The sequence below is a fragment of the Pyxicephalus adspersus genome, chromosome 9, assembly GCF_032062135.1.
Source record: "Pyxicephalus adspersus chromosome 9, UCB_Pads_2.0, whole genome shotgun sequence".
Classification (NCBI taxonomy): Eukaryota; Metazoa; Chordata; class Amphibia; order Anura; family Pyxicephalidae; genus Pyxicephalus; species Pyxicephalus adspersus.
This window is the reverse complement of record NC_092866.1, coordinates 18,505,499-18,533,107: the sequence shown is the minus strand read 5'-3', so window position 1 is coordinate 18,533,107 and position 27,609 is coordinate 18,505,499. Positions and strand designations below refer to the sequence as shown.

Genomic DNA, 27,609 nt, shown 5'->3' with positions numbered 1-27,609 from the left:
CCATGGCTCCGGGCTGTGTTTTGACACGTGGGGTGTGGGACGCCCTGTGATGATGTCATGCAGGCTGGTCAGGAAGACTTGGCTGCTGCTGCTGAGCCGGCCAGACAGCGGTGTACGGAGGGGAAGAGAGGTGAGGAGAGCCCGGAGCCTTTCCAGGACTGGGGAGTAACAGCCTGTGTGTAAGAAGTGCCATCTCCGGGACTCTGCACCTTCTGTACTGCTGCCATTCTGCACTGCAACTTACCTGGACTTCTGTTCCTCAGTCTGTCCATTCGTGTGCACCGAACCTTCGCTGATGGCTCCCCAGAGGATAGGCTGTCATCTGTCCCCATAGGGAATAGGTTGTCATCTGTCCCCCCCCCCCACACATAGTGATTAGGTTGTCATCTGCCCCCCCTAGGTGCTAGGTTGTCATCTGCCCCCCCCCAAGGATAGATTGTCACAGTTGTTCCTCTTGAGGTACATTCCTGTTCACACAGCCTAACCATTGCTGTCTATAGGCTCTCCCTCTCTTTGCACATCTTTTATTCATAATGCCCATTCATTATTTTTGTTGACTCCATACAGCTCCTCCTCCAACTCTCTATTGTATCAATACTACTTTTATTTCCCCTCACACATTCCTTTGCAGAGTTCTATTGCTCTTTGTGGTTTGTATTCCTTTATATTGGTCCAAATTCAATGTACTTTATGACCCTGTTCTGTATTTACTGACACAGAGCCTTAGCTTTCACTGTATAGAATCATATTGTTCTGTAATTCACACTTAGTTGGTTCAGTGAATGTTCACAGTCTCATATTATTTCTCTTACAGCCATCCACACATGCCTGAACCCAGAGCCCTAACAATATTATAACCCACTGATCGGTGCCCAGTGGTGTTCTATGGATAATTTATAATTTACTGCACTATTATTAATCTTATACCTATACATTTCTGTATACAAAGTACCTGTCGGTCCAAACTGTAGACTCTTACTGGCTCCCTTTGTACAGCATTGTCATTGATCTCTCATTTGCAAATCCAGTAAGTCTAAATATGCCGACCATAGGTGAAACAGAATATATATTGCCCATGTCAAATCAGTGTTAAAGTTCAACATTGTAGTCCATGTGTAGTTTACATATACAGTATATGACCACATCAACCTGCCCAGAGTATTGTTCCACTATTTCTTAGTATAGTCTGGAGTGTTTAGCTCCCTCCCCATATTCTGATCTAGGTTTGCTTTTTTATATAGAGTAGGGTTACTTAGTACTACTCCTTCCTGGCACACATTGGTCCAAAATGGAAGATTCCAATTCTATGACAGTGGTATCTGACCCCCAACATGCCGCCAAGCTTCTTCGCGCTCTGGGTTCTTTCCGCGGAGAGTCTGACTTCTGTGATGCTTTGCTTGTTGTGGAAGATCAAGAAATTCCAGTACACAAGAATGTTTTGGCAGCTGCTAGTCCCTACATAAGGTAAAACTATACATTTTTACTGTATGTCATGTATGTGCATGCAAAGAGCCTCTTTTATTTGGTATCTAGGGACATACTGGATGGCTGCTAATAAATTACAATTTAATTTAAAATTACAATTTTGTGTAATTTAGGGCAGCTCAGTGGTTAGCACTCTGGCCTTTGCAGCGCTAGGTCCCAGGTTCAAACCTTGGCCAGGACTCTATCTGCATGGAGTTTGCAGGTTCTCCCCGTGTTTGCGTGGGTTTCCTCCGAATACTCCGTTTTCTTCCCACATTCTAAAAACATGCATTTAGGTTAATTGGCTTCCTCCCAAATTGACTGTTAATGACATATCAATATGGTACAGACATTACATTGTGAGCTTCTTTAAGGTACATTTAATGACATGACAAGACTTTATTTGCTTTTGTGGGGGTCGTAGTTTGCAGTAGACTTTAGTGTAGATGCAGTGGGTGCACATTGGATAAGATATGTACTATCTCCATTCACTCACAGATTCACCCATTCTGTCATTATCATCAAAAGCATTTTAAAAGGAAGTCTTTATGACAAACTAAACTGTTCAGTGTATGTGTTACACTGGGTTGGGGCAGACATATTGCTTGAAAACATTCTACATACTTACCTTGCTTGTGGTTGAATGGAATACCAAAGCCAGCTAAAGGACTTACTATATTCCTGAAAAATAAACTTTAGGCCTAACATCAAACAAGTAACATTCTTAAAGCAATCATTCTAAATTGTGTATATAAAAGGTATTGTCTTAATTTATAGAATTTATAAGGTAAAAAATCCATTATTAGTTCAGTGGTTAGCACTTGTCTTTGCAGCGCTAGGTCCGAGGTTCTAATCTTGGCCAGGACACCATGCATGGACTGCACACTGAGGTCCTACAATTACTCAGCACCTACTTTGTATGGCTACAAATCTTGCCTCTTCTGGTGTAGATACATGGTTTCCACTGTAGGTGCAGAGTTGCTGGGATATGTAGTCTGGCTTATACTTTTCCTCCTACTTTGAGTGTGACATTGTGATCCATCGCTCAGGCTACGTACACACGTCAGATGATTCTGGTGTGTGCACATTGCTCCCGTTCCATCATCCGTCCTGGTGGATCCACGGACGATGATCGAGGAATGAGCATTAAGGTTACGTTAAGGTAGGAGAGCGCAGCAGGGTGCCACTCCATCGTTCTCCCCCTCCATAGAACAGAGCTGTGCTGTATGTACAACGCTCGTTCATGCATCTTTCAGACTTTTGTTGTTGAAAAGGATCCTAAAAGTTCTTTTCCAACGACCATTATTTAACGTGTGTTTGCAGCCTTACTGGCCGAGATTAAAAATGGCAAGAATAAAGTGTTATCTGTGGTTGTTCCTGGTCAGTAAACAGTAAAGTTAATTAAGTGGCATTTTGTGTCTTCTTTTCACCAACTCCATTTGAAGCCAATGAAAAAAGTGTTCTGTCCCCCGGCAGGTTTGCAATGTACAGTTATGTCCATTTGTGTTTTTACTTTCTTTATTATTATAGTCTTGTTTTCTGTTGTGTATTCTCCTTGGTTCTTTTTGACAACTTCTCAATACTTAGAGAGCTACCAGCAAATGTTTGATATACCTTATCATGCTCCTGCCAAGTCTTTGGTTATGTTATGGTTTGTAAATGCTATGGTTGAATATATAGGGTGTTTCTTCGAACATAATGTTTAATATGCAAACATGTTGATAAGAACAATAAATGTGTGTGCGATGACTCATTATTTTTGTTATCTGTTATTTATGTTGCACCAACATATTATGTAGTGCTTTACAAAGTCCATAGTGTTAAGTCACATTAGATTGTGATCACCTTAAAAGTTCGACAATCTAATGTCCCTACCATAGTCAGAACAGTCTAAGGCCAATTTTACAATTAAGGCAATTACCTAGAAGTATATTTTAGACAGGGAGATTACAACCTAGGACCCTAGTGCTGCCAAGCCAAGAAAGTGAGCCACCGAGCCATCCAATTCATAATAACATATGGAGACTTGGTCTGAGATCTCTGGGATGAAGATATAAGGTAACCTGTATAGAAGTATGACATACAAGTTTCCATTGCAGACTTGCTTTAAAATGTACCAACGTTCTGGGTTTAATTAATTCATATCTTTGCTTCATGACCAGAAACAAGCATGCAGATCCAATGTTGGAACCCCTTCTTGTTTTTGATTCAGTGACTGGTCAGGTAGCAAAGCAAAGATAATAATGGAGAATTTGCTGCATTAGGATAAGCCTTTCCTCTTTTATTTGTTAATCTGTGTTTTCTTTCTTGCAGAGCCAAACTCAACTACAACCCTCCAAAATATGATGGGTCCCCTTACCGCATTGTGATAGAAGAAATTTCAGTGACCATTATGAAAGAGATACTAGACTACCTTTTTAGTGGACAGGTAGTGTGCCTGTTATGTTGATGTGTAGTGATGGAAAGGACTTGTCTGTCAGGGTTGGATGCTAGGCATTGTGTGTAACATTGTACTCGAGTAAAGGCTTCAAAATTTTTGTGACTCGAGCTGCATTCAGTTAAACCACATAGTGGAGAAGTCGTGTTTTTAGAATCAATTATATTACAGTGAACTATTTATTTTCCTAAAATAGTAGGTGGCATCAAAGGCAGGTTGTACTTTTGTTATTCCCATTCTCCCACCAATTTGATTCACCACCAGAAAATCACAAACTTCCAAACTTTTGTCCCTTATCTGATGGACTTGTAGCTGCATCTAACATGTTAGTTTTTTATTTGAACGCATGTAAATAGGAAGTGTCAATGAACTGGCTGTTTTTCTGTAGTTGCCCTATGGTTATGTTACATCATTAGTTTTTTTAACTGTAGAAAAAGCACTGAACAGCCATTGTATGCATGACTTCATATTTATCTGACCTGTACAAAGTTGTGGTGTTCAGTTTCTGAGTTACTAATATCCTAAAAGATGGCTGAAATCCATATTGAATGTAGCCGCAAATCACATAGGATACCCACTCCACTAGTAGAGGACCAATGGCATTTTAAATTTAAATTATAGCTCTGCTGCAATGGTACTTTTAAATTTGTCCTTGACTGATGCTGGTGTTGATGACATATAAATTAATGATGATAACATTTTCACATACCTGGAAATTGCATACTAGCAGTAAAGCAAAAGCTCCCATGCATACTGGCATTAAAGCAAAAAGCTCCCATTCACCTCTGTAGTTAAAGGCACACTGGGAAAATTTTCCTCAAAGATCAAAACATACCAAAAAACTGAACTTGGTTAAAATCAGGTTACCCTTGCAGTGAGGCTTCCCTGATTTCAAGTTTTATTAAATGCACGTTTTGTTGGGGGGAATACAAAAATTAGTTTTATTAACTTTACCCCTTATTCCCCTGGAAGCCAGAGTGTTTCTCTTCTCTCCTATGCAGTCTCTCGTGCAGGACTGCAGGTTTACATTGTATGCAATGACATACCCAGGACTGATAGAACTGCAAAGTGAAGCTGCTGTAGAGCACTGGTTGTGCAACTAGGAGGAAACCTGTGGGAGTGAGGGATAAGGAAAGTATTAGTGCTATTTGTTTCCTCTGGACAAAAAACAAGCATGGGTAGGCATGGGAAAGATAAGTATTGTTTATTATTTCCCCCTGAGCAAAATTGGTAATACTTAACCCTTAAGCTGCATACACACTTCCAATTATTATCGTTTGTAGACGAACGATCCTGCATGATATCTGCGAACGATCGTATAGCACTGACCCTGTACATACAGATAACGACACGATCGTTCAAAGATGTGTGTGTATATGTGTGTATATATATATATATATATACACACACACACACACACACTCATATACACAATACAGCCTGTATCAAACGTTCGTTCATCGCGCATGCTCAGAACATGCACGATCACTGAATGACCGTAAACACAATAGATGGTGAATGATCGTCATCCAATCCGATCCGCTGGTCCGGTCGTTCATTTCCAATGACTATCCTCGTTCGTCGGCGTCGTTGGTTACTTTTTTTACGAACCATTTTTGGCCGTTCGTTCGTCATTCATTTCCAACGATAAAAATTGGACGTGTACGCAGCTTTACAGTGTGTGTGTGAGTGGGGGGAGGGTTTATTAGTAAATATCTTGGTGTTGATTCAGCTATAAAGTGACTGGTTGCCAGTCAACCACAAAGGAGGGGATTTATAATTTGTAATAAAGTAATATATGCTTTTGGAGTTATAAATTGTTTTATTTTTTCTGTCTATGGCTAGATCAGGCTGAGTGAAGAAACCATTCAGGATGTGGTACAAGCAGCAGATCTCTTACTGCTTACTGATCTCAAGACCCTGTGCTGCGAGTTCTTGGAGGGCTGCATTACTGCTGAAAACTGCATAGGCATTCGTGATTTCGCTCTGCATTACTGTTTGAACCACGTGTATTACCTGGCCACAGAGTACCTGGAAACCCATTTTAGAGATGTCAGCAGCACTGAAGAGTTTTTAGAACTGAGCCCAGACAAAGTCAAAGAGGTCCTATCCTTGGAGAAGCTTAATGTAGGCAATGAAAAATATGTGTTTGAAGCAGTGTTACGCTGGATTTCCCATGACTCTGAAGTGAGGAAGGTATGTTGGCATTTTTAAATACTGATTTTGCTTCTTTTGGATAACCCTGTTTAATCAACTGATGTCAACTTAAACAATTTAGTGATGGTTTATTTGGCTACAGTATTCTGAGGAGAATTGTGACAGCAAATCTCTCTGACCATAGGCAGTTTGGGGCTGAATAAGACACATCTTTATGACATGGCATTGTAATCGTAGTGCTTTGTATGTCGCATATATCGCTCAGTTGTAGGTTTGATGTAATTGGCTCCCAGCACTAGGTATGAGCCAGGATGCCTCTGGCATTCTCGCGAAAATTTCCTCGAGCGTCCGAAATCATTACAGGAGTATTCCCAGGGCTGCATTCATTCATGCAGCCCTGGGAATCCTCCTGTGTGCGATCTCCGGGCACTAGAGGTTAATTAACCTCTAGTGCCCGGTAAACGCAGTGGATTCCCAGGGCTACATTCATTTGTGCAACCCTGGGAATCCTCCTGTTTGCGATCCCTGGGCACTAAAGGTTAAATGGGGACAAATCTCCTCATTCAAACTAGAGCTCTCTGATTAGCCGAGGAAAGGAAAATCCTAATGACGCTTGAGCGTCGTATCCTCGGACGCATTTGTACTACTGTCAGAAAATGTAGATCTGTTTTATTTTATTGGAATATGAGGGCTTAGTGTAACAATGAATGGCTCCTATTTGCCATTTTCTGCTTTTTTTCATTAATCTACCATTGAAAGTGTTTTGTTATCTGTTTAATAAATGCAATCATTACTTTAACTGTCAAAAATCCAGTAAGCTCTAATTGTAATGACGCTCAGTAATTGTTGCTCGAAATGATTGTTAGTGATCTAGGTGACAGTATTTGGCTGCGTACACAAGTTAGGCTTTTGTCATTGGAAAGGATCCTTCGCAATCTTTTCCAACGACATAAAAACTGAAAGATGCGTGAACTAGGGTTGTACATACGGTGCTGTTCTTCTCCATGGAGATGGGAGGGGGGAGAACGAGCAAATGGCACCCTGCTGTGCTCAACTTGTATTGCAGTCGTTCGTTAGATGAGCACTGTACACGTCAGATTTTTTTCTGATATTAGACCTGAAGCGATAATTGGACGAGAATCATCTGATGTGTACGTAGCCTTAGGGACTGTTGTTGTACAGGTTACTCTGCTGTTCTCTTCTAGTGAGCAAGGGAGGACAAGTGAAGGCTCCCCACTGTAATTGATTGGTTGTCCAGTGATTTGGTGCAGTGGATCTCTAATCGATGATATGGGAGACCTTTACTGATGCTATAATTTCACCTGAGACAACCACGAATGATTGCTGCAGGTGAGGACAATCTAGAGTATATACAGTCCTTTATTTACCCTGTTGGTTTATTAGCCCTGTCTGGTTTACTGTTGTGAACTATAGAAGACCCCTAATGTGATATTGCTATGGAATGGACGGGCGTTGTAGTAAAAATTGTTTGGCTTTTAATCCCACACTGGAGGAAGCCAAGAACAACATTTTTTGCCAGGAAAGTATTTCAGCACTTCTGTTACTTTTTATGTATCTATAGCAGCAGCAATCTTACAATCCACTTAAAATGTGAGCGTATTAGTTTAGTAGAATTTGTTTTATTATTCATTTTAATACTAATTAATGCACTCAGAATATTGTTTCCTCCGCTAATTTATCCGAATCTGTAAAGTTAGATGAGCTGGGGAAATGGTAAACAGCCAGCATTAGTGGAATTCCTCAGAATGCCTTTATAGTTGTATTTATAGATTTAGTGGTGTTAAAAGTGCTCCAAGTGCATTATGACCCCTCTGAGACTTTTATCTGTGATCTGTTCTTGTTACTTGAGCTCTTTCTGCATTTGAGTAGTGTAGCTTTCATTGACTGATCCTTCTGAACTACTAAACTCTTGATGGCATGGTTGGCTTGCTGTGTATAAAATGCATTTTACCTCCCTGTTAATGCCTGCGTGCTTGTTAGTTATATTGACTTGGTTTGAGCAACTGAAGTCATGAAATGATATTTTGGTTCAATAAATGTAGTAAAAGTATAAGTTCGCTAAAAATAGTTTAGTTTTGGCTAGAGTGTTGAATGTGATGAGTAAATGTGATGAGTAAAGTGAACCTGATGACTTGTCTCTGTGGGGGATTGAAGTTGCTGCATATTCTATATCAGTGGTCGCCAACCTTTTCCGACCTAGTGACCACTAAATGCACAGAATCCGGACCGCGCATGCACGGGGAGGCGTGTGTCATTCAAAGGGGAAGAAACTTTCCCCATAGTGACATCATGATGCCAGAACCCCCCCCACTCAGGCTCAGACCTGCAATGGGAGAATGGGTGGGTTGTGTCCATACGGGGGACATGGTCTGCAGCTCTGGCCGCACCCCCCAGCGAGGTCCTTCACCTTACCGGGTAAAACCACTGTTCTATTCGATCAATTTTCTACACAACAGAGTGGGAAAACATACAAACTCTGGCTGGCTTTGTACTATTACCAGGAGCTCCATAAAATGTTGCCCAAAAGGTAAGAGGGGGACAACATCAGGCATACAGAAAGGAATAAAAAAGAAGTTGAGTTTTCCTATCCTCTTATACTCTTCAAAATGAAAGTGTTTTTTGCTTTTTTCTCCATTTTGCTGTTCGAGATTTACCCTAATCCATCTTTCCAATGAGTCGAGCCACACAGACAGAAGTAAATCCTAACAGGTGTTCTAACCCTTCTCTGTGCTACCTAACCAAAGTTTTGTTTGGACATGCACATCAGCCAAAAAATTACATATGTAGTTGCTACACATTAAAAGTAAAAAAGTAAAAATCTGACCAGTAGAGTTTGTGGATGGATGGGAGAGGAGCAGGTATGTAAGCCAGAGTAAGGGCCGGTTCTCGCCTGTTCCCAAATTGTGCTGTTCTGCATGGCTCCCCAAGGATAGCACCTTGTGAGAAGAAGAAGAAGAACCGGCATCTGCAGATTTGAAAGCTGATGGCAATGAATGGTATTTTACCTCATTCTTTTTGGGTCTGCTGCAAACAGGGCTGTGGAGTCGGTAGATAAATCCTTCGACTCTGACTCCGACTCCTCAGTTTCTGGTACCCCCGACTCTCCGACTCCTCTGTATTTAATATGCTAATGTATTTTCCCCATTGATTGAAGAAAGGCAACATACATGCAATTTACCCACAGAACTACTGGCTAGGAAGCTGACGCTCTACTGTATTGGCCAGTTTAAACAAAAGACAAAAAAAAAAAACAATAGGATTTTATTTATTGTTTTTATCAAGTAGCTATAAAGTAGTAGCATAGCATGCATAAAAATCAGGAACAGGAACATTACCAATTTAAAAATATGAACCACATTCTTTTGTAGTTATAAAACAAAAAAACAAAGCTTAACTACATGAACAAAAACAGTTTATATACTATACTTGGAATATAGTTGTAGAGTAGAATAGCTGGTAAATGCAATCCAAAACTAACTCAATGTAGTGTTCTAAGAAACAGAATTGTTTCTGCCAGTTCCCCTTTCATAGAAGCTCCTAAATCTGACTTGATTATTTTTAGCGCTGAAAATAGTCTTTTAACACTGACTTGGGTGGTTGGCATTGCGGTTACGGTTCTAGCCACATCACTAATAATCTCAGGTTTGCTTTTTCTACAGTTGGTTTCGATGAGCCATCATACTTTTCTACTTTAAAATTCTTTAAAAAAACTCCTGCTGGAATCTCTTTTTTTTGGACATATTCTGGTCATTTATCTTTCACACATATGCGATGTTGGGTTACTGTTGAAAGTTCCATTTTGTCCAAGTAGGAATTAAAATCTAATTCTTCATGAGGAGAATGATCCTGAGTTACCAGTGCTTATAGCTTCATCCAGTGGTGGTGTTTCAGGTAGTAATCCCTTCATATAGCAGCTAACAAGATTTGATTATCCAGCAAGAGATTCTCTCTTTTTCTTCATTGAAGACACAATGCCATCAGCTGTTAAACCCTCCAATTTTGTTCAGGCAATATATCAAGCTCTTCTATTTAAAGAAGAATTTACCAGGTGTTAAATCTTCAGATTGCAAACACTTGCTGACCGTAAAGGGGTTAGAAAGTAGATTTTCCAGAGCTGTTACTTTTGTCCAGTGGCTTTCAGTTAATAAAATCTTTTCATTGTCCAGTTCTTCATGTCTTTTAGTTCAAGCAAACACTTTACCATCAATTAAGTGCGTCTCCAGCGTGTTGTTTGATCCAAAATGGCTCTTTTTCCTGCATGTCTTTTCAAAATGGCATCTGTTTTAGGGGCCCTGACTGCTATAGTTACTTCCCTCAATTTGCCAATTAGAGTAACTGCATGACAATCTTTCAATCCATCACTTATTGCAAGTTGCAGAGTATGAACAGCACAACGCATATGTTGAATAGTAGTATGCTTAGATGCTTCTTTAACAATGTTATCCAAAATGTCACTATTCTGTTCTTTCACTTTCTCCAATACTTGCAGAACTGTCTTCCTTTATTATCTGTCTGTCACTTTCTTCATCTACTTTATTCATTTTCTCAATTGTGCTCAACATATTAGAAGCATTATCTGTCACAATACATAGTATCTGTTCCTTTTCATTTCAAAATCTTCCAGAACATCCTCCACTATCTTCTGAAGATAGTCACTGCTGTGATGTGCCTGGGTGTCCTTTACACCCAAGGTTTGCGTTTTTGTTTTATTATTTTCATCAACAAAACTAACATTAATAGCAAAATAATTGACTATGTGATGTGTGCATGCATCCATTTTTCTGAAGACAAAATGTCCCTTCAGACCTTTTTGCGGTTCATTCTTTTTACATTTGGCCTCTTCAGTTATAATTTCCTTATTTTTCTCTTTCCAGAGAAACACCAACATTTTTAGCCATTTACTAACTAGCATGTTCTTTGAATTAAATATAAACATACACATAGTCCTGCACTATTGCTAACATACATACATACATACATACATACATACAACATGGCACTATACACACAAATAAGTTATAGCCCTGCAGTAAACATAGACATAATTTGTCTTATAGAGAAATACATGCCCGTACAATGCACTATACATACATTCCTGCACCATACACACAAACATACACATAGCCCTGCAGTTTTATCCAGAAACATGCGCACAACCTTCCACCAAAGTACACCCAAGCAGCCATGCAGTTTTAAAATAAACATGAAAACTTACAGTTGAATCCACAAAGCTGTTCCTCAATGTTCTTCTTAGCTCTTTTAGCATACAGAGGAAGTTGAGCCGATGCTGCTGCCTTTATCTTTGTTTGCTGATCTTCTGCTGAGGACAGGGCAGTGGGAGGCTCCAGGGCCAGAGGGGCCACTTAACTAACTTCCTAGTATTAGGTGGTGTGCAAAATGATGTTAAAGTTCAGCCCTGGATAGGAGCATATATGGAGAGTGCAGACAGGACACCTGAACACACATCAGGCCATAGCACTCGCCTACATTATTACACTTGTTTACACTCAAATGAACTTGTTAAACACATTATATCTGAAATAAAATGAAAACACTTTTTTGTCAAGTTGTATAATAGCTCAGCTGAACTTCAGATGGGTAGAACTACAACTATGCACTGGGCTTTATTCTTACTTCAGAGAAGTACTTAATCATGACTATTGTTTGTGAAATAGGACATTTGAGCTTGCTGTATTTTCCATTAGAATTTAAATTTATCAGGAGTCTACATTTTCATTGACTCCGACTCCAGGTACCCAAAATTGTCTCCGGTCCACAGCCCTGGCTGCAAGTATTGGTTCCTAGCGCAAGGAAGTAGTACACCTACTGCAAGCTCACCGCAGGTTGCATAAAACCCATTCTCCCATCCAGCAATTTCCTCCCCAGCCTAAACTCCCCTTGCCTTTATCTTTTGATCAGGTATACCAGTCATGAGGTCTCAGCATTACATATTTGTGTTACACAGGGTTGTCTGCATTAAAATACATCTAACCACTGCACCAAATTGTATTCCACCTATATTGTATTCCACAGAAGGAAGGCTTTTGGGTGATACAAATACCAAATGTCTTGGTGAGTTGTGAGTGTCCCTAGACTGCCATTGGTAATTCCCATGTAATGCTGAGCCTTAAAGTATAAAATGACTAAAATCTAGGGAAATGAAAGGCATGGGCAAGGGACAGTTTGGATAGGAAGGAAAGGTCTGGAGAAGACTAGATGTCCATCAGCCAGGAAATGGGCTTTGTCTGACTTTTTTGTGGCTCCCCATGCACTGCAGTGATATCAGAGTAACCAATAGCGGAATGGAGAGCACCCTGTGTAAGACTGACAGTTGTAGTTCTTCTTTAAGAATTTGTTGTTATAATATCATATTGTAAATTACATTTATTTTAGGACACTTACCCCATTCCAGGCTTTGTACAGAAGAGCAATCTTTTCTGAGTGGGTGTATTTTGGGGTTTTATGTCAAACTTTACCAGTGTCTAAACTTAAATTTCTCTTTACGGTACAGAAGTTTTAGTTGTGTGAATATTGCTGTAAATCTTCATTCTGTACTATGAATAATGAAGAAGAATTTTCTGCTAAATGTAGTAACAGTTACTGGCTTCCAGTGGAGCACGAATCCCATTTCCATTGTTGGCTGACACTTCTGATGAACTAATGATGACATGAGCCAGTTGAACGCAGATTTCTGAGCAAAAAAACGTTCTGCTGCATCACAGACCTCATCAAAAGTAATTCGGAGACTATTTTTATCTTTGAAATCCTCAGCTGATGTATGTGGGACTGGCACTATGCCTGCACAGACATGACAGAGCATTTTTATTTGTCTGCTGTATAAATATTAAAGAGGAATGCAAGATTTTTTTGTGATGCATTCAAACAATAAACACTAACTTTACAACTAGCTGACTTCAATATATATGGCCATGATGATATAAAGGTATAAAATGAATTACCAATCTGCATTATCTGCAGCTTTGGCACCACCCTTATCTGGCACTATTCAGATCTTTTGCATATGGCTGTATGAGATTTTCTAAGGCTATTCAATTATTTTTGGCCCTGGTTAGTATTAGGTGGCAGAGAAATGGACAGCTGCCATACTAGCTGTGTGTGTATGTTCCCAGTAAGCTTAAAAAAGAAGCAAGTCTCTGAACTTTATTTTTTTTTCTTCTTTGGAACCCAGACCAAACAAAGGGAAAGAGTTCAGAGTCTTTCTTAACTGCATGTTAAGTGTAAAGCATAAAGAACTCATATATATCAACCAGCCAACTTGGTTTACTTTATTTGTCCAGGAGGCCAATGCTTACTAGCTTCTTCTCATCTCTCTTTGTAGTAGTGACTCGATCCTTGCATCTGTGCTTCACTGATGGAATTTGTCACCCACTTGAAGACTTTAGCAGCCCTCACATGAAAAGATGTGGTATAGTTAAGCATTGGACTGAGTATTTAATATCTAGAGGCCATGTTAACCTGTTATATATTTTACCTATACCATGAAGGTAACTACTGAAGAGGGAAAACTATAAGATTTTTTTTTTTCTTTCATTTTTTTTCTCTTGTTTATAGACAGAACTAAACAATATATAGACAATTTTGATATCCCTTCTGGTGTAGGATACAACTGATACTGTGTGACAGATATGCTTCCTTCAGTTAAAACAAATATTAAAGATGTTTTCTTAGGAAATCCACTTCAGTGTTCTCCCCAACCCCTTTGAGCAGGGTGGATAACCCGGCAATTTTCAGTAACCACCCGGCTGTTTTTGGGTAGTTACTGAACAGTTGAGTCAGAAAACAGGGCCTGCACCCATCTACAATTTCTTCCCACCCAGTTTAACATAAATTTTGGGTTGAACATTGCACTTGTTGCTTTCCTCTTAGGCCGGGTTATCTTGTGCAACTTTAATACAGAAAGCACACTAGCATTCCTATTGTGTGCTACTTCCCCCACCTCTTAGATTGTAAGCTCCTCTGGAAAGGGTCCTCTCCTCCTGCTGTCTTTATCTGTCTGTCATTTGCAACCCCTATTTAATGTACAGCACTGCGTAATATATTGGCACTATATAATTACTGTTTAATTATAATATTAGTATTGTTAAATCGTAATTCTTTTTTAATATAATACCGTGTGCCCCCGATGATAAGGCATCCCCATAAAATAAGCCAACCCCCGATTTTTGCTCAAACAATTAAAATAAAGCAACCCCCGCAAATAAGACATCCTCCGATACCTGATACTGTGTGCCTCTGTGTGACTCCTCGATACTGGCTGCAGTGCAGAGTGAAACTGAAAGTAACTTCAAAGGACAAGCAAGCAATGGCACATGAGTGATCAGAAGGGGACAATCAATGGCACATGAGTGATCAGAAGGGGACAATCAATGGCACATGAGTGATTTTCAACAATAAATGTGTACTGTAGTCTTCTTCATTAAAAAATAGGACATCCTCCTGAAAATAAGACCTAGGGCATATTTTGGCATTTCAAAAAATATAAGACAGTGCCTTATTATAGGGGAAACAGGGTATATAAGACAAACTGAAACCACAATCTCATATAATAACTCCTGCTTGAACCTCATCTCCTAATTTGCCCTCAATTGTGCATCTATGCTACACTCCACTTCTCCTAAAATGCTTTCCAAACTTCCATTAGTCATTTGCTTTGCATACTGTCAGCACTGCTACAGTTTAATTCAATCATGGGGTATGCAGAAAGACATAATCTGAAAAAGGTGCAGCAGTGAGTCATTTTTTCTGAGATCAGATAATGAGTTTGTTGTTCTGGTTGTGTGTCTCGGTATAACACTGCAAATCTATAAATCTCTCAAGACTCCTGTATACTGTTTAATCCTTGTGTTTTAAGACTGCTACAATCCACGTAAATAAAAAAACAAAAAAGTTAAATTCCAGTGCAGCCAATGTACCTTAACAGGTCATTATTTTTGTATTTCTTAGGTTTACATGAAGGATGTAAGTTCGGCCTTGTGGGTGAGTGGCTTGGATTCCAGCTACCTCCGTGAACAAATGCTAAATGAACCACTGGTACGAGAAATGATCAGAGAATGCACCAACATTCCCTTGAGCCAGCCTCAGCAAGGCGAGGCCATGCTGGCTTCCTTCAAGCCCAGAGGTTATTCGGAGTGTATTGTGACAGCAGGTGGAGAGGAAAGAGCGTAAGTGACATCTATATACAATAAATTTAAAGTAAATTGCTTTGCAATGCACCCCTAAAACATGTAGTTTATGGTAATGCATATTTTTTCTTAGGGCTCTATTAATAATACAGTAGAACCTCAGTTATCCGGCACCCACGGGGAATGGCAGATTCCGGATAAGTGTAGTTTCCAGATAACTGAGGTTTCCTTTTCTCAGCCATTCAGCACTAGACTTGAATGGGGAGACTTGTCCCCATTCACCCCTAGTGCTGAATAGCTAAGAAAAGGGAAACCCTAATGACGCTTGAGCCGTCATCAGGATTTCTCCTTCCTCGGCCAATTACGGAGTGGAGAAATCAGTGGAGCACTGCTGAATGCTCCCCTTTCTTGATTGCCTTAGAACCCCGGGTATCCGGAACTTAGGTCTCAGCTGTTAGGGGCTAGTTATCCGAGTTTTCCAGTCATCTGGATTCCCGATAATCGGGGTTCTACTGTACAAGGAATCTGACATTTGTGGGATCTTTCAGGTCCATGTGTTTCAATAGCGGTGATTGATTCCCACTAGGGAATGTTTAGGGAATGTCAGATTCCGTGTTTTTAAAATAAGACCCTTTATGTTCTAGGTACACATGTAAAAAGGAATAGCAATAATTAGTGATACCTTTTTGTTAATGTTTTAAAAACATACAGTTTATATTTGTGTTAGGTAGAAAGCAATGTTCGGCTTCTTTCTTTGTAGTTCTTCAATGGGTAGAACCCAACAGGTAGAACTCCTCTCCGCATAAAAACAAGAGCCAAACAACTGTTTAAAAGCAATGCAGTGCCAAGTAGATCATAGATTTGTCTATCTATCGATTCTATTTATCTATGTTAAGAAAGCAAAGTGATGGCCTTTTTTTCCCCCCGAGTGCAATCTGCAAAATCTTTGTTAATTGATATACTAATAATTTTTAAAAGCATGTAACATATAAAGAGCCACCTAAATATGTAAGAATAACTAATGGCAAAATTAGGATTATAGAATGGTGAGGGGATAGATTGACTGTGAGATTTGTATTGTTGTCTGTGTACCTTTTAAGGAGTTAAGGTGCGTACACACTTCCAATTTTTATCGTTCCAATCGAACGACGAACGATCGATTGGGCAAAAAATCGTTCGTAAAAAAGTAACCAACGACGCCGACGAACGAGGAAAGTCGCTGGAAACGAACGACCGGACCGACGGATCGGATTGGACGACGATCGTTGAACATCGTTCGTGTGTACGGTCGTTCGTTGATCGTCCATGTTCAGAGCATGCGTGATGAACGAACGTCCGTTCACTTTCCTGTCGTGCACATAGTTCCTCTATCGCTCAAACGATCGTATCTATTGTGTGTACAATATCTACGAACGATCGTGTCGTTAACTCTATGTGCAGGATCGGTGCTATACGATCGGTCGTATATATCGTGCATGAACGTTCGTCGTTCGTTTTCCAACGATAATAATTGGAAGTGTGTACGTAGCTTTACTCTCTCTGATAGTTGACTAAAACTGAATGTAAATCCAAAATTTGATTTGCCACCTGCACAGGAATCAACGGGAAATCTTGCAAGGAGAATACATGTTCCTATGACATCCGTCTGCATTTCGCTTATTCTAGATAGCTATTCTCTCATTAACTGTTCAGTCTTCGGGACAGGAAGTAAAGAGAAATCTTACTAAAAACACACAGATGGCAGAAAAAAATGTGTTTTACATACCTTACTCTATTCAAAGTATATAATGCTACAAGGAGAGCCATATGTTATTTGGGAATCCATGTATATGTTTGTCTCTCATTTACTGTAGTGAGGAAAATGTAATTTTTTTTTAATTATGCATTAATATAGCTCTTACATCTTTTGCAACACTTCAGAGTCCATAATTACTCTAAGTGGCTCAGATTTTCCATACCATACTTCTACGTCATTTTCATAGTCTTAGGTTATTTTGAGGGCTAGGCCAATTAACCTACCTGTATGATTGGAGGAAACTTGTGCAAACATAAGGAGAGCATACAGACTCCATGTAGATAGTGTCCTAGCTGAGAATTGAATCTGGAACCCTAGTGTTGAAAAGCCATTGTACCACCCAAAAGAGGGCTGTTGTCTGGCTCACATGGTAAATCACAGACCTGGAACTCAAAAAAGCATTTGTGATTTCCCACTGATTTTACTGATCTGCATATGTAGTCGGTGACTCTGAAACCAGAATTTAGCCAGAAGCTCGGAATAGCAGCCAGGCAACTAATATGTTCAGAGTAGATCAGTAATTGCAATCCTCCTATTTCTCTCATAAGAAAATATTGGAATCCTTGGTTCAAAGAGGTAAGTGAGGTTCAGGCAGATTGCCTTTGAAGATGTTGGACCTCACCTTTTAAAGTATTAAATAATTTAGGTGTTTCTGTCATGACGAAAGTATATGGCCTGGCATTGCTGGTCCTCTTTTGATTTCAAATTGCCTGACTGTGCAGTTTTTTTAGTCATAGTTGGACAGGCGTCCCATAAAGATTTCAAAATTCCTAATGTCTATATTTGTTCTAAGCCAGAGACGTGTATAGGAATGACATTGATTTGTGGGAAATAGAATTCTTCAATAAAAGCTTGTGGTAGTCACCAAAAAATATTAGACTTCTCCTCTAAAAAGCGGTAACTAGACTGACTTTCAATCTACCCATTTATGATATATCTCAGGTTCACCAGAGAATAACATTGCAGGTGCATTCTAAGTCTACTCCTGCTGAACAGTAGAGATCTGTGAATCCATAGAAATACCTCCATCTATACCAAATATTAAGGAAGGTGTGTAAAGTAATGTATATTATAGGAACAAAATGAATTTAATAATGTAAAATGTCTTTCCTTTAAGGTCTCGGAAGCCATTGGCCAATGTTCGTTGTATGTGCCCCCTTTATGATCGGAACAGACAGTTATGGATTGAGCTGGCACCACTAAGCATACCAAGAATCAATCATGGGGTTTTATCTGCAGGTAGGCCTCCTCACAGATGCACATCATAGTTTTGTTTTTTAACATTGGTCCAAGCCATTTTGAAAAACTTTTAAAGAGAGTGGCTGAAACTTTTTTTTTTTCTTTTGCTGTGTATCTCCTCTTTTTCGAAAGATTACATGTAATTTTTGTCCAGAAATACCAAAACGTAAAAGAAATCCATTGTTAGACTGCTAGATGTTCTTATTTTTCATTTATTCATGTTGCAGTTAGAACTGTACATTACATCTCCCACTCCTAGGACAAATAGAGCAGGTACATTTACATAGTGGGGTGATTTATTAAAGCTCTCCAAAGCTGGATAACATACACTTCCATCAGTGAAACTGGGTGATCCTGCAAACATGGAGTGGATCTGGTCCAGGATTGAAAACATTTTCCAACAAATAGCTAATGGCTTTTAAGAAATCTATTTCAGGTTTGCTGGATCACACTGGTTCACTGATGAAAGTATATCTTCTCCAGCCTTAGAGTGGTTTAATAAATCAGGCCCACATTACCCAATTTTTTTTCTTGTGTTATTGTTATTATGTAAAACTGTTTGACCTCTGAATACGCAATTTTATTACTGGAAGAGAACTTGAACATCTGTGCAAGACTGAAGAAGAGGCTGGAGTTTGAACTTAAAACTTGTCTAGGGTTAGATCATCTGTCCACATTAGAGTAGAAGCAAACATTGCTGCATGTGTTGAAGCCTTTTCTTGTGCAATTATGCTGAGTATACCTATTGCACACTTATCAGCCAAAGTGACCTCCTCCAGCGCTGCCGCTGACATCATTGTCCAGTCGTCTTCTGGTTTTGTTGTCTTTGGCCATCTTCATTGGCCAGATGGGGATAATGTAGCCCCTTCTCATGGCTATGAGAGCTACTTCATCTTGCCATAGAATCTTGCCAAGCCTGTACATGGAGTCATGCATGCACAGCTTGGTGTGCCCAAACAGAAAAAAGTCCAGCAGGCAGGCAGTGGGATCTCGTGCAAAGGACACTTTTGATGTTCAGTTTGCTGCAATCCATACCAGATAAATGTTTATATTCTGTCAATTTATTTTGCATATTTTAGTTATGAAATATCTGCCAGTTAGAAGTTAAACCATAACAGTCAATAAAAATGCTAAGGTGTGTTTGTTTTTGTGTTGGCAGAGGGTTTCTTGTTTGTTCTTGGGGGACAGAATGAAAACAGCGACACTCTAAGTTCTGGGGAGCAGTATGATCCAGATGAGAACGCCTGGAGCCCTCTACCACCTATGCTTCAGGTAACATACTATTTTCCAGCAACTACAATTCCTAATGCTACTGAAACATCAGGTTTCTTCTGGTTCCAAATAGCATGTTAAACTTCTTGTAAACACTAATATTTTGTCATAAAACACCAGCTCCGCCCAAACTGTTGATTGAGGAAGGGTTAGCATGAATATTTCTCTTGATGGTGTCTCAGAAGGCAGAAGTGCTGCAGTTGTGATATTTGTCAGATGTAAGTGTGGTGGGAAAAAAAAGACTTCAAACACCTCCAACAGAGATAAATACTTGCCTAATGATGTTAGTCTCTAAGGTTTCTTTTCTGCTAGTTCCAATATTTATGACCAGTATCCTGTTTTGCTGGTCATATGCTCATCTCACAGACTTCATGACATATAGTGCAGGGCCAGCCACTGCAAAAAATGTGATGATTTTAAGACCACTCCCACATTCTAGGGTAGAAGCAAGAAAGTCCAGAGCATTAGGGGGATGAGGAATATGGTGAGTGCACGCACGCTCTTTAGACATAAAGAAAATTGTGCTGTGCTTTGCCTTGTGCTGTGTAATAGATTTACATTGTATATAAACTCTAACAATGAACATCTATTTTTTGCTTCTTTTTTTTTCTTAGTATGTCAAATATAGCATTGCAAGCCTATTTTATATCTGTTTCATAAATATAAGAAGCAATATTGGTCTTCTTAGGATTTGACAGATCTCATATTCTATCTCAGAGCCCTCATAGTTCTTTTCTCAGACTCATGGTAAATTTGCCTTTATGTTCTAGTGGGGTTGGTTAGTAGTTTAGCAAATGCATTAGGCAGAGCTGCCTGCCACCAGACCAAGCGTTTGTAGATTTGTACGCCATATCATATATTATGATATATAATTTAATATACCAGACTGAAGTTCACCTTCAAGTGATTTTTGTGTTTTAAATTGCAAATGTGTATATATGCATTGTTTAATCTGTGTTCTCAGATAGTGTTTGCTCTGATTTTATCTCTTGCTTACATATCTAGGTAATTTATATCTAATATGCAGAACTTTTATTTATATTGACTAAACTCTTTTAGTAATATAAGACAATAAATAAAAATAATGTCTCCTCTAACAGGCAAGGCACAGTTTTGGTGTTGTAGAAATTGATGGTGTGATCTATGTTCTGGGAGGAGAGGATGAAGATCATGAATTAATCTCGATGGAGTCATATGATACCTGTACTAAAACATGGACAAAGCAGAAAGATATGACTATGGTTCGAAAGGTAGGTTTGACAAGGTTTGTTTGTCAAGGTAATTTTATGTACTAAAATCAATAACTGTGAACAGGCTTGTTCTAAAGACACACAATTTAGATATATGTCAGATTTACTTGCAACATCCAGCAATTTATCTAGCGGCCCCATAATGAGAAAAAGTGACAACAAACTACAGAATAAGTAAAATGCATAAATAAAATGAATGAAAAATGAAGTGATAGAACTATTTTATTATGGCTGTGTAGGATGGGTGGATCTGAGAACACAAGCATAGGGATTTTGCTGCAGAAAATTTAGGAACTGAAGGAAACCAGAAGATCGATTTTGGGCAAGCTACATTTTTTTTTGCAAAAGGAACATTAGAAAAACTTGTCTGCTTTCCCTTATTCAAGTAAACACTATACATATTTATATTACATATACATACTGTACATATTTGTATTACACTATACTTATTTATTCTGAAAAAGTGGTAAGTGTGTTTTTTTTCAATTACTTTTGATTGCATACCCATCGCAGCCTGCTAGCATTGTGACAGCTTGCAAACACACTACTGATGTTTCTAAGGATAAGTCACACTACAGCGCACACAGTTTCCATTCATTATGCCACAACGTATGTCCACCTGTGCTGCTATCCATTATTTGCTCCCTATATTGCTTACAGTGAATGGGGCAGCACACAGTGGTGCGTTATATACTGTACTGCAACATATTTATTTAGAAAGTCCAAACATTGCTTTCGATTCTGAGTCTATGCAGAGTGTGATGTCCCTGTGCATCAAACATTATTTAAGGCTCAGTGTGAATGAGCCATAAGCTGTTAAAAAAAAAGTTGGACATCCATGTACTAATATTTCACAGCACAAACATCTAGATTAGTGGGGTTACCATGCAAAAGAAAACCCAAAGATTAAGCATTCTGTGAATCAGTTTACACTGATCATTTAAATTTTATTACTCAGGATTAAAGAAAATTTTGTATAAATATATAATTCCCTGTTTATACAACTATTTTCTTCAAAAGAAAAGCTTCCTATGAACAATGGATATTCTTCTGGTTCCTTCTCTTCTTTTTCAGACATGCCCTTTTTTAAAAAGTAATGATTGAGAAAAGATTAGTGAGTGAGTCAGTAAAAAGGTGAATGCAGAGGTGTGGCACATAATAACATGTAACTTGGCATAAAGTCTTGAACTTCAAACACAGCAAAACCTGTAGGATCACTAGGACTTCAAACAGTTCCTCATCAACACAGTGACCTTGTGCGAAGAATATTAATTTTTTGCTAAGGAGTAAATGGGCATTTTAATTAGGACAAAATCTGTTCAAAGTTTTTACTGGCATGAATGTAGATCACACTGCAGGAGTTGGATGGATGGAGCCCAACTGGTAGTTTTTTTAAGATCTATGCTATTCTTGAACATTTACAACCTTGTTGCAGTAATTGGTAATTATATTGCTTTCCAAGGATACTGGGACATCTACCACTTATTTGTATGAAGTTTTGTACAATAAATTGTTATACAATTTATGAAACATGATTACTGAGTCCTCCTTGATGAAGATATTTAAATGGATTTACCTGACTCCGTTGTCATTAGCTGTAGTTATTCCTGAATCTCTTAGCTAGTTTTCCAGTGTTTTCACAGAATTGTTCTGTTTAGCATTATATTTTACTGAAAATCTGCTTCAATAATAGTGAGCTCCTTTGGCCTTTTAAATTGCCACACATTCTTTTGAGTATGTGATAGAAGAAACCTGCTAATTTGCATGGCAGTAACCATTAGAAATTTGAAAACTAAAACATTCCATAGCTTATGTTTATACCTTAAAGGTTGGTCTGCGCTGAATTCAGGGTGCTGAAAGTGCCTAATGTCCTTTCATCTGTACCATCGCTTGGGTATAAGTAAATACTTGCAGAAAGCTAATTTTGCCAGACCCTGGCCTTCAGTTCCTGAAGCCCTTAGCTGATGTGGAGTGCTTTCTTCCTCCCCTCCTATTCATCATCTACCCCCTAATATGCACCAGTTGAATGTATGGTAGGGCTGTTAGACTTCTCAATTAATAAAAGAATGCCCAGAATATCAGACTCCACCTTGTTCATTTGATGGTACCATAGTATTAGTATGTAAGCTTAATGTTGCAGACACCACAGGCCAATGACTGTCTAAAATATCTGCCTGGAGGTATTTGTATATTTTTTCGTGATTAATACTTCTTAGGTCTTAAAATCCAATAGCATGGTTAAGAGTTCAGCTGTAAAAAAATTGTACATACATATGTTGACTTGGCTTTTTCTGTTGAATTGCAGATTGGCTGCTATGCCACAATGAAGAAAAAAATCTTTGCAATGGGAGGAGGGTCCTATGGAAAGCTTTTTGAGTCGGTTGAGTGTTATGATCCCAAAACACAGCAGTGGACAGCGATATGCCCGCTGAAGGAGAGAAGGTAAAGGGGCAAGCTATGTTTGATATAGAGAAATTGTTCCTTACCCTATCTGTGTTTTCTTTACCTTTTAACTCTTTTCTCTGCAGGTTTGGAGCGGTAGCATGTGGGGTTGGTATGGAACTTTATGTCTTTGGTGGAGTCAGAAGTCGAGAAAATGAACAGAACAGTGAAATGGTGGCCTGCAAATCTGAATTCTACCATGATGACTTTAAAAGGTATGTTTTGCTTAGGGTTACTTTTTTAAAGTCACTCCATTTCAAAGGGTTTCAGTTTATGGTAGATGTGAGGAAATAAACCACTCAATTGTTCAGGGACTCCAGTGGTGAAGTATCTGCACTTGAGTTTCATGGCTGCATGTCTGCATCAGCCAACCCAGAGACACCCACTGTCCCTGTTTGATTTTTTCATTCAATGTAATAAAGAAATCAATAGGAGATGTTAATGTGTAACATAATGTCTTTATTATTGTACTGCATAGAACTAAACAGACCTCAAATGTAACGCCCAGGGAGCAGGGCCAGAAGCTGGCTGTTTTTCATTTCCCTGACTTTAGCTTGCTATCCCCTCCAATTTCTTTCTTAATAAAACCACATGAAAGGCCTTTATAGATGTTTTTATTTGAAAGGGAATGGCAAGTGAGCGAAGCATTGTATGTGCCAATTGCATTGGCAGTTTCAAGCCCTTAGAAGTAAAGTGAGAACGTTTCAATCACCCATTGCTGATATGATCTCTTTTTATTTGTTAAGCGCTTGTACCTAGGCTAAGGCTGACTAGGACTTATATTATGCAGCAAGCTGGGACTGCGTTAGCCCTTGCTTCTAGAGTTGGGTAAGCACCTACCTCTGGATAAGGCAGGCAGTTACAGAGGCTGAACTATATTACTATAGCAATATTGTGTTTATATAAAGGTGTATATGTTTCCACTGTTTTCTATCCTTATATAGTTCCCTATATTCAGTGTTTTGTTTTGTTTTTTTTTCTCTTCCAGATGGATCTACCTTAATGACCAGAATTTATGTATTCCAACAAGCTCTTCCTTTGTGTATGGAGCAGTGCCTATTGGAGCGAGTATTTATGTTATTGGGGACCTTGATACGGGTAATTACCACTTCACAGTGACCAAAGAACAGATGCTTTTAAAATATCCATGAGGGGATAGAAATATGGGTGCCCCCAGTGTGTAATTTGTTTAGATTTACAGATTTATTGGCTGTCCTCTTGCTTTTGCTTTGTATCGGGTCACCATGGTGAAACAAGGATACAAAATGAATGTTCTGTTCATTGACACGCTAGGTATTAAACGGGGAGCTACTGGATAGATCTGTGTGGTAACTAAAGTACACCTCATCATGGTGAGGTTCCTGCTTTTTTATGTTTGCAGTCATTTTATTAGGTTTAACATAAACATGGATTCTCTTTAAATCTTGATCAACGTCCTTTGTTGCTTCACATTACTTTTACTGTATTGTGAGAGGAGGTACTTTGTGCACATATGTATTCTCTATAAAACCTCCCCACTTAGTTGTCACAAGAAAAAGTTTTAGGATTTTCCCCTTTTAGAGATCCCTTAAACAAGTGTCACCTTTAAAAGATTTCCTTTCCTAGTTGTCATTGGAACAAGTGTTGCCATATAAAGATTTCCCCTCTAGATCTGTTCCAATGACAATGGCAGAATGATTGCACAGTGGCTAAGTGGTTAGCACTCTGGCGCTAGGTCCCAGGTTTGAATCTTGGCCAGGGCACTATCTGCATGGAGTTTTAATGTTCTCCCCATCCTGTATGGGTTTCCCCTGGGTACTCCAGTTTCCTCCCACATTCCAAAAACATGCAGTTAGGTTAATGGGTTTCCCCCCAAAATTGGCCTTAGACTGTGGTATAGACATATGATTGAGGTAGGGACATTAGATTGTGAACCCTTCTGAGGGACAGCTAGTGACATGACTATGGACTTTGTAAAGCACGGCGTAATATGTATGTAAATACCATAATATCGTAATAACTTGTCACTTTATGAAAACTCAGTTTTGGCTTTAGAAATTCTTAAACACCTGCTATTCTCTATCATGTTGTGACTATATTATCTGCTTTGTTAGGTACAAGTTATGACTATGTGAGAGAATTTAAGAGGAGCACCGGCACTTGGCATCACACCAAGCCCTTATTCCCTTCTGATCTCCGACGCACAGGCTGTGCCGCTTTGCGTATCGCCAACTGTCGCCTTTTCCGGCTGCAGCTTCAGCAAGGACTCTTCCGCATCCGAGTCACACCATCCTGAGAAGCTTAGGTCATCCAAAGTGGTGACCAGCAACTTTACTATGTAAAACAGCAGGCTGATGCTATAGCATACAAAGGAATATATCACCTTGCAGCCTACATATACATCCGGTATATACTGGACGTCTGTAAAGCACCGTTTACATTTGTGAGGTCACAAAGCCTGATCAAAGAAAAAAAAAATCTATACTTGAGAAAAGCCACAGAGACACTAAATATCAGGGTGTTGGGATCAATATATCATTTATGTGTATATTTCACATTGCTTTATGCTTTTGGGGAGGGATAGGTGTGAGAATTAATACTTAAGCATGAGGCAATGTACTAAAATAACTAGCTTTAATATGCAACTTATCAAGAGAAAATATTTTCACACAAACAATAGGAAAAATGACAATCTACTGTTAAAGTGTTTGTTACTAATGTGTGCCTGCCTTAAAACATAACATTTTATTTTCTTTTACTAAGTTTTTTATCACCTGCTTTACATTCCCAGGCAACATGCACAATGGGTTCAAATAATTTTATTAGGTTTTAATTAATATTTTTTTACTAAAGTATTCATTTTTCCAGTTCTGTTTTAAAACCTTTTCCTATTGAGAGAGTTTTAATTTGCAAAACAGAACATACCTTTGCCTTTTTTTTTTGCACAAAAAGTATTTTTGGTGGGATTGTTAATGTCTATTTCTGATGTGAATAATGTGTTTCTTGCTAATCATGTTCCCTGATGCTGTTATAGGTTCAAACTGTATCAGTTGTGCCAAACTCTGACTGTTTAACCTTGACTTGTTGCCTTGAGTGTACCGTAGACACACAATGGGACATTTCTATGATGTGCAAAAGACTGATTATCAGTCGATTTCTTTGGTTTGCATGGTTTTTTTTCTAAAGTTATTTTTTATAACATGCCGTTTCATATTTTTTACAATTTTGGATGGTTATTAACTAGCACTCTTGTGCAATTTTAGTTAAAAGCATAGAAAGTATTTTGTTTAGTATTTTACTCCTTTATATAGCACTGGACTGTTTAACAAAGAGCACTGAACATGTAATAATAATCGTTTGCCCTTAAATGTTCTTACAACCCAAGGTATTCTGGTCAAATACAAGGGCCTGTCTGTATTGAAGCCAGTTTATCACAGCAATATCTTTGGGATTGAGGCAGAAAGTAAAGGGAAAGCATGCAAACGGTTTGCAGTTGTGTTTTAATGGGGTTAAAACCCAGGCCTTAGCACTGCAAGTCACCGCTGTTTATCATCTTGCATGCTACACTTGACACTCCTGCAACTTAATCAATCCTTTGTTAGGTAGTGAAACGTGCAGGCTGAAGCCTTCTTCAGCAGTGAAAAATAAGATTTGTATGTTAAATAGGATTAAGGTTTTTTGGATATGTAAGAACATGTAATTAGATGGGCTTTAAGGCCAGCACACACATTTAAAATGCTTGTGGTGTATACGGAAGTACTAATTACACATTTTTTACCCACTGTCCTGGATACCAAGACTATCCTAATAAAAGAGAGCAACTGACTGGGCCTAAATTAATAAAGTTCCCCAAGACTGGAGAAGATGGTCGAACCTGAGTGATCAAGCAGACCTGGAATGGATCTGGTTACAGCGCTGCATATTATGTTGGTACTTTATAATTTATATAAATACTGTTAATTTATTCATAATAAACTGGTATGAGGTTTAAAGCATTTCCAAGCCAATTGCAAATGCTTTTAAGGAAATCCATCCCAGGTTTGCTGGATCACCCAGGTTCCGTCATGATAGACTATCTTCTCCAGTCTTTAGGAGCTTTAAAAAAAAAAAAAAAATCACTGAATTAGTGGTAGTACTACGTGTTCACCACGAGATAGCAGCAATGTATGTGACTGTGGTATGTACATGGTTTCAGCCTGCACAGGTATGATAATTGTCTATAGAAGGTAGTACAGGCCTGGATCACAGGAGGAAGGAGAATGTGTACACAATCCAATGGCCACAGCTGATACTGTAACAGCCTTTAAAAGCAGAGAGAACAAGATACATAACGCATAATATTTGCAAAGGTGATGAATTTACTTTTCCGCAAAACAGAATGGTTCTTTGAAATAAAATGTATGCCTCTTG

The 27,609-nt window shown here is 38.8% G+C and overlaps 1 protein-coding gene across 4 annotated transcripts; it reads left to right on the top strand.

Moving 5' to 3' along the window:
• Positions 1–27,609, top strand: GAN (gigaxonin). Of its 4 annotated transcripts, none has more exons than XM_072422803.1 (12): positions 1–130; positions 815–1,464; positions 3,778–3,892; positions 5,747–6,097; positions 15,044–15,261; positions 18,135–18,256; positions 19,416–19,528; positions 20,629–20,778; positions 23,084–23,220; positions 23,307–23,435; positions 24,209–24,318; positions 25,314–27,609. In XM_072422803.1, exons 2-12 carry the CDS (start codon positions 1,289–1,291, stop codon positions 25,493–25,495), a joined length of 1,803 nt encoding a protein of 600 aa, XP_072278904.1. In that variant the 5' UTR covers positions 1–130; positions 815–1,288; the 3' UTR covers positions 25,496–27,609. The 4 variants fall into 4 exon arrangements, with proteins under 4 accessions (XP_072278904.1, XP_072278906.1, XP_072278905.1 ...); XM_072422805.1 differs by having other exon boundaries at positions 61–130; positions 1,242–1,464; XM_072422804.1 differs by having other exon boundaries at positions 74–179.

What these genes read in the sequence shown, in the direction of transcription:
- GAN (XM_072422803.1), top strand. Translation starts at nt 1,289, where the DNA reads ATGGAAGATTCCAATTCTATGACAGTGGTATCTGACCCCCAACATGCC. An exon ending in ATGACTCTGAAGTGAGGAAG is followed by an intron (nt 6,098 to 15,043) that starts GTATGTTGGCAT and finishes TGTATTTCTTAG; the next exon opens with GTTTACATGAAGGATGTAAG. An exon ending in TACCATGATGACTTTAAAAG is followed by an intron (nt 23,436 to 24,208) that starts GTATGTTTTGCT and finishes TTTCTCTTCCAG; the next exon opens with ATGGATCTACCTTAATGACC.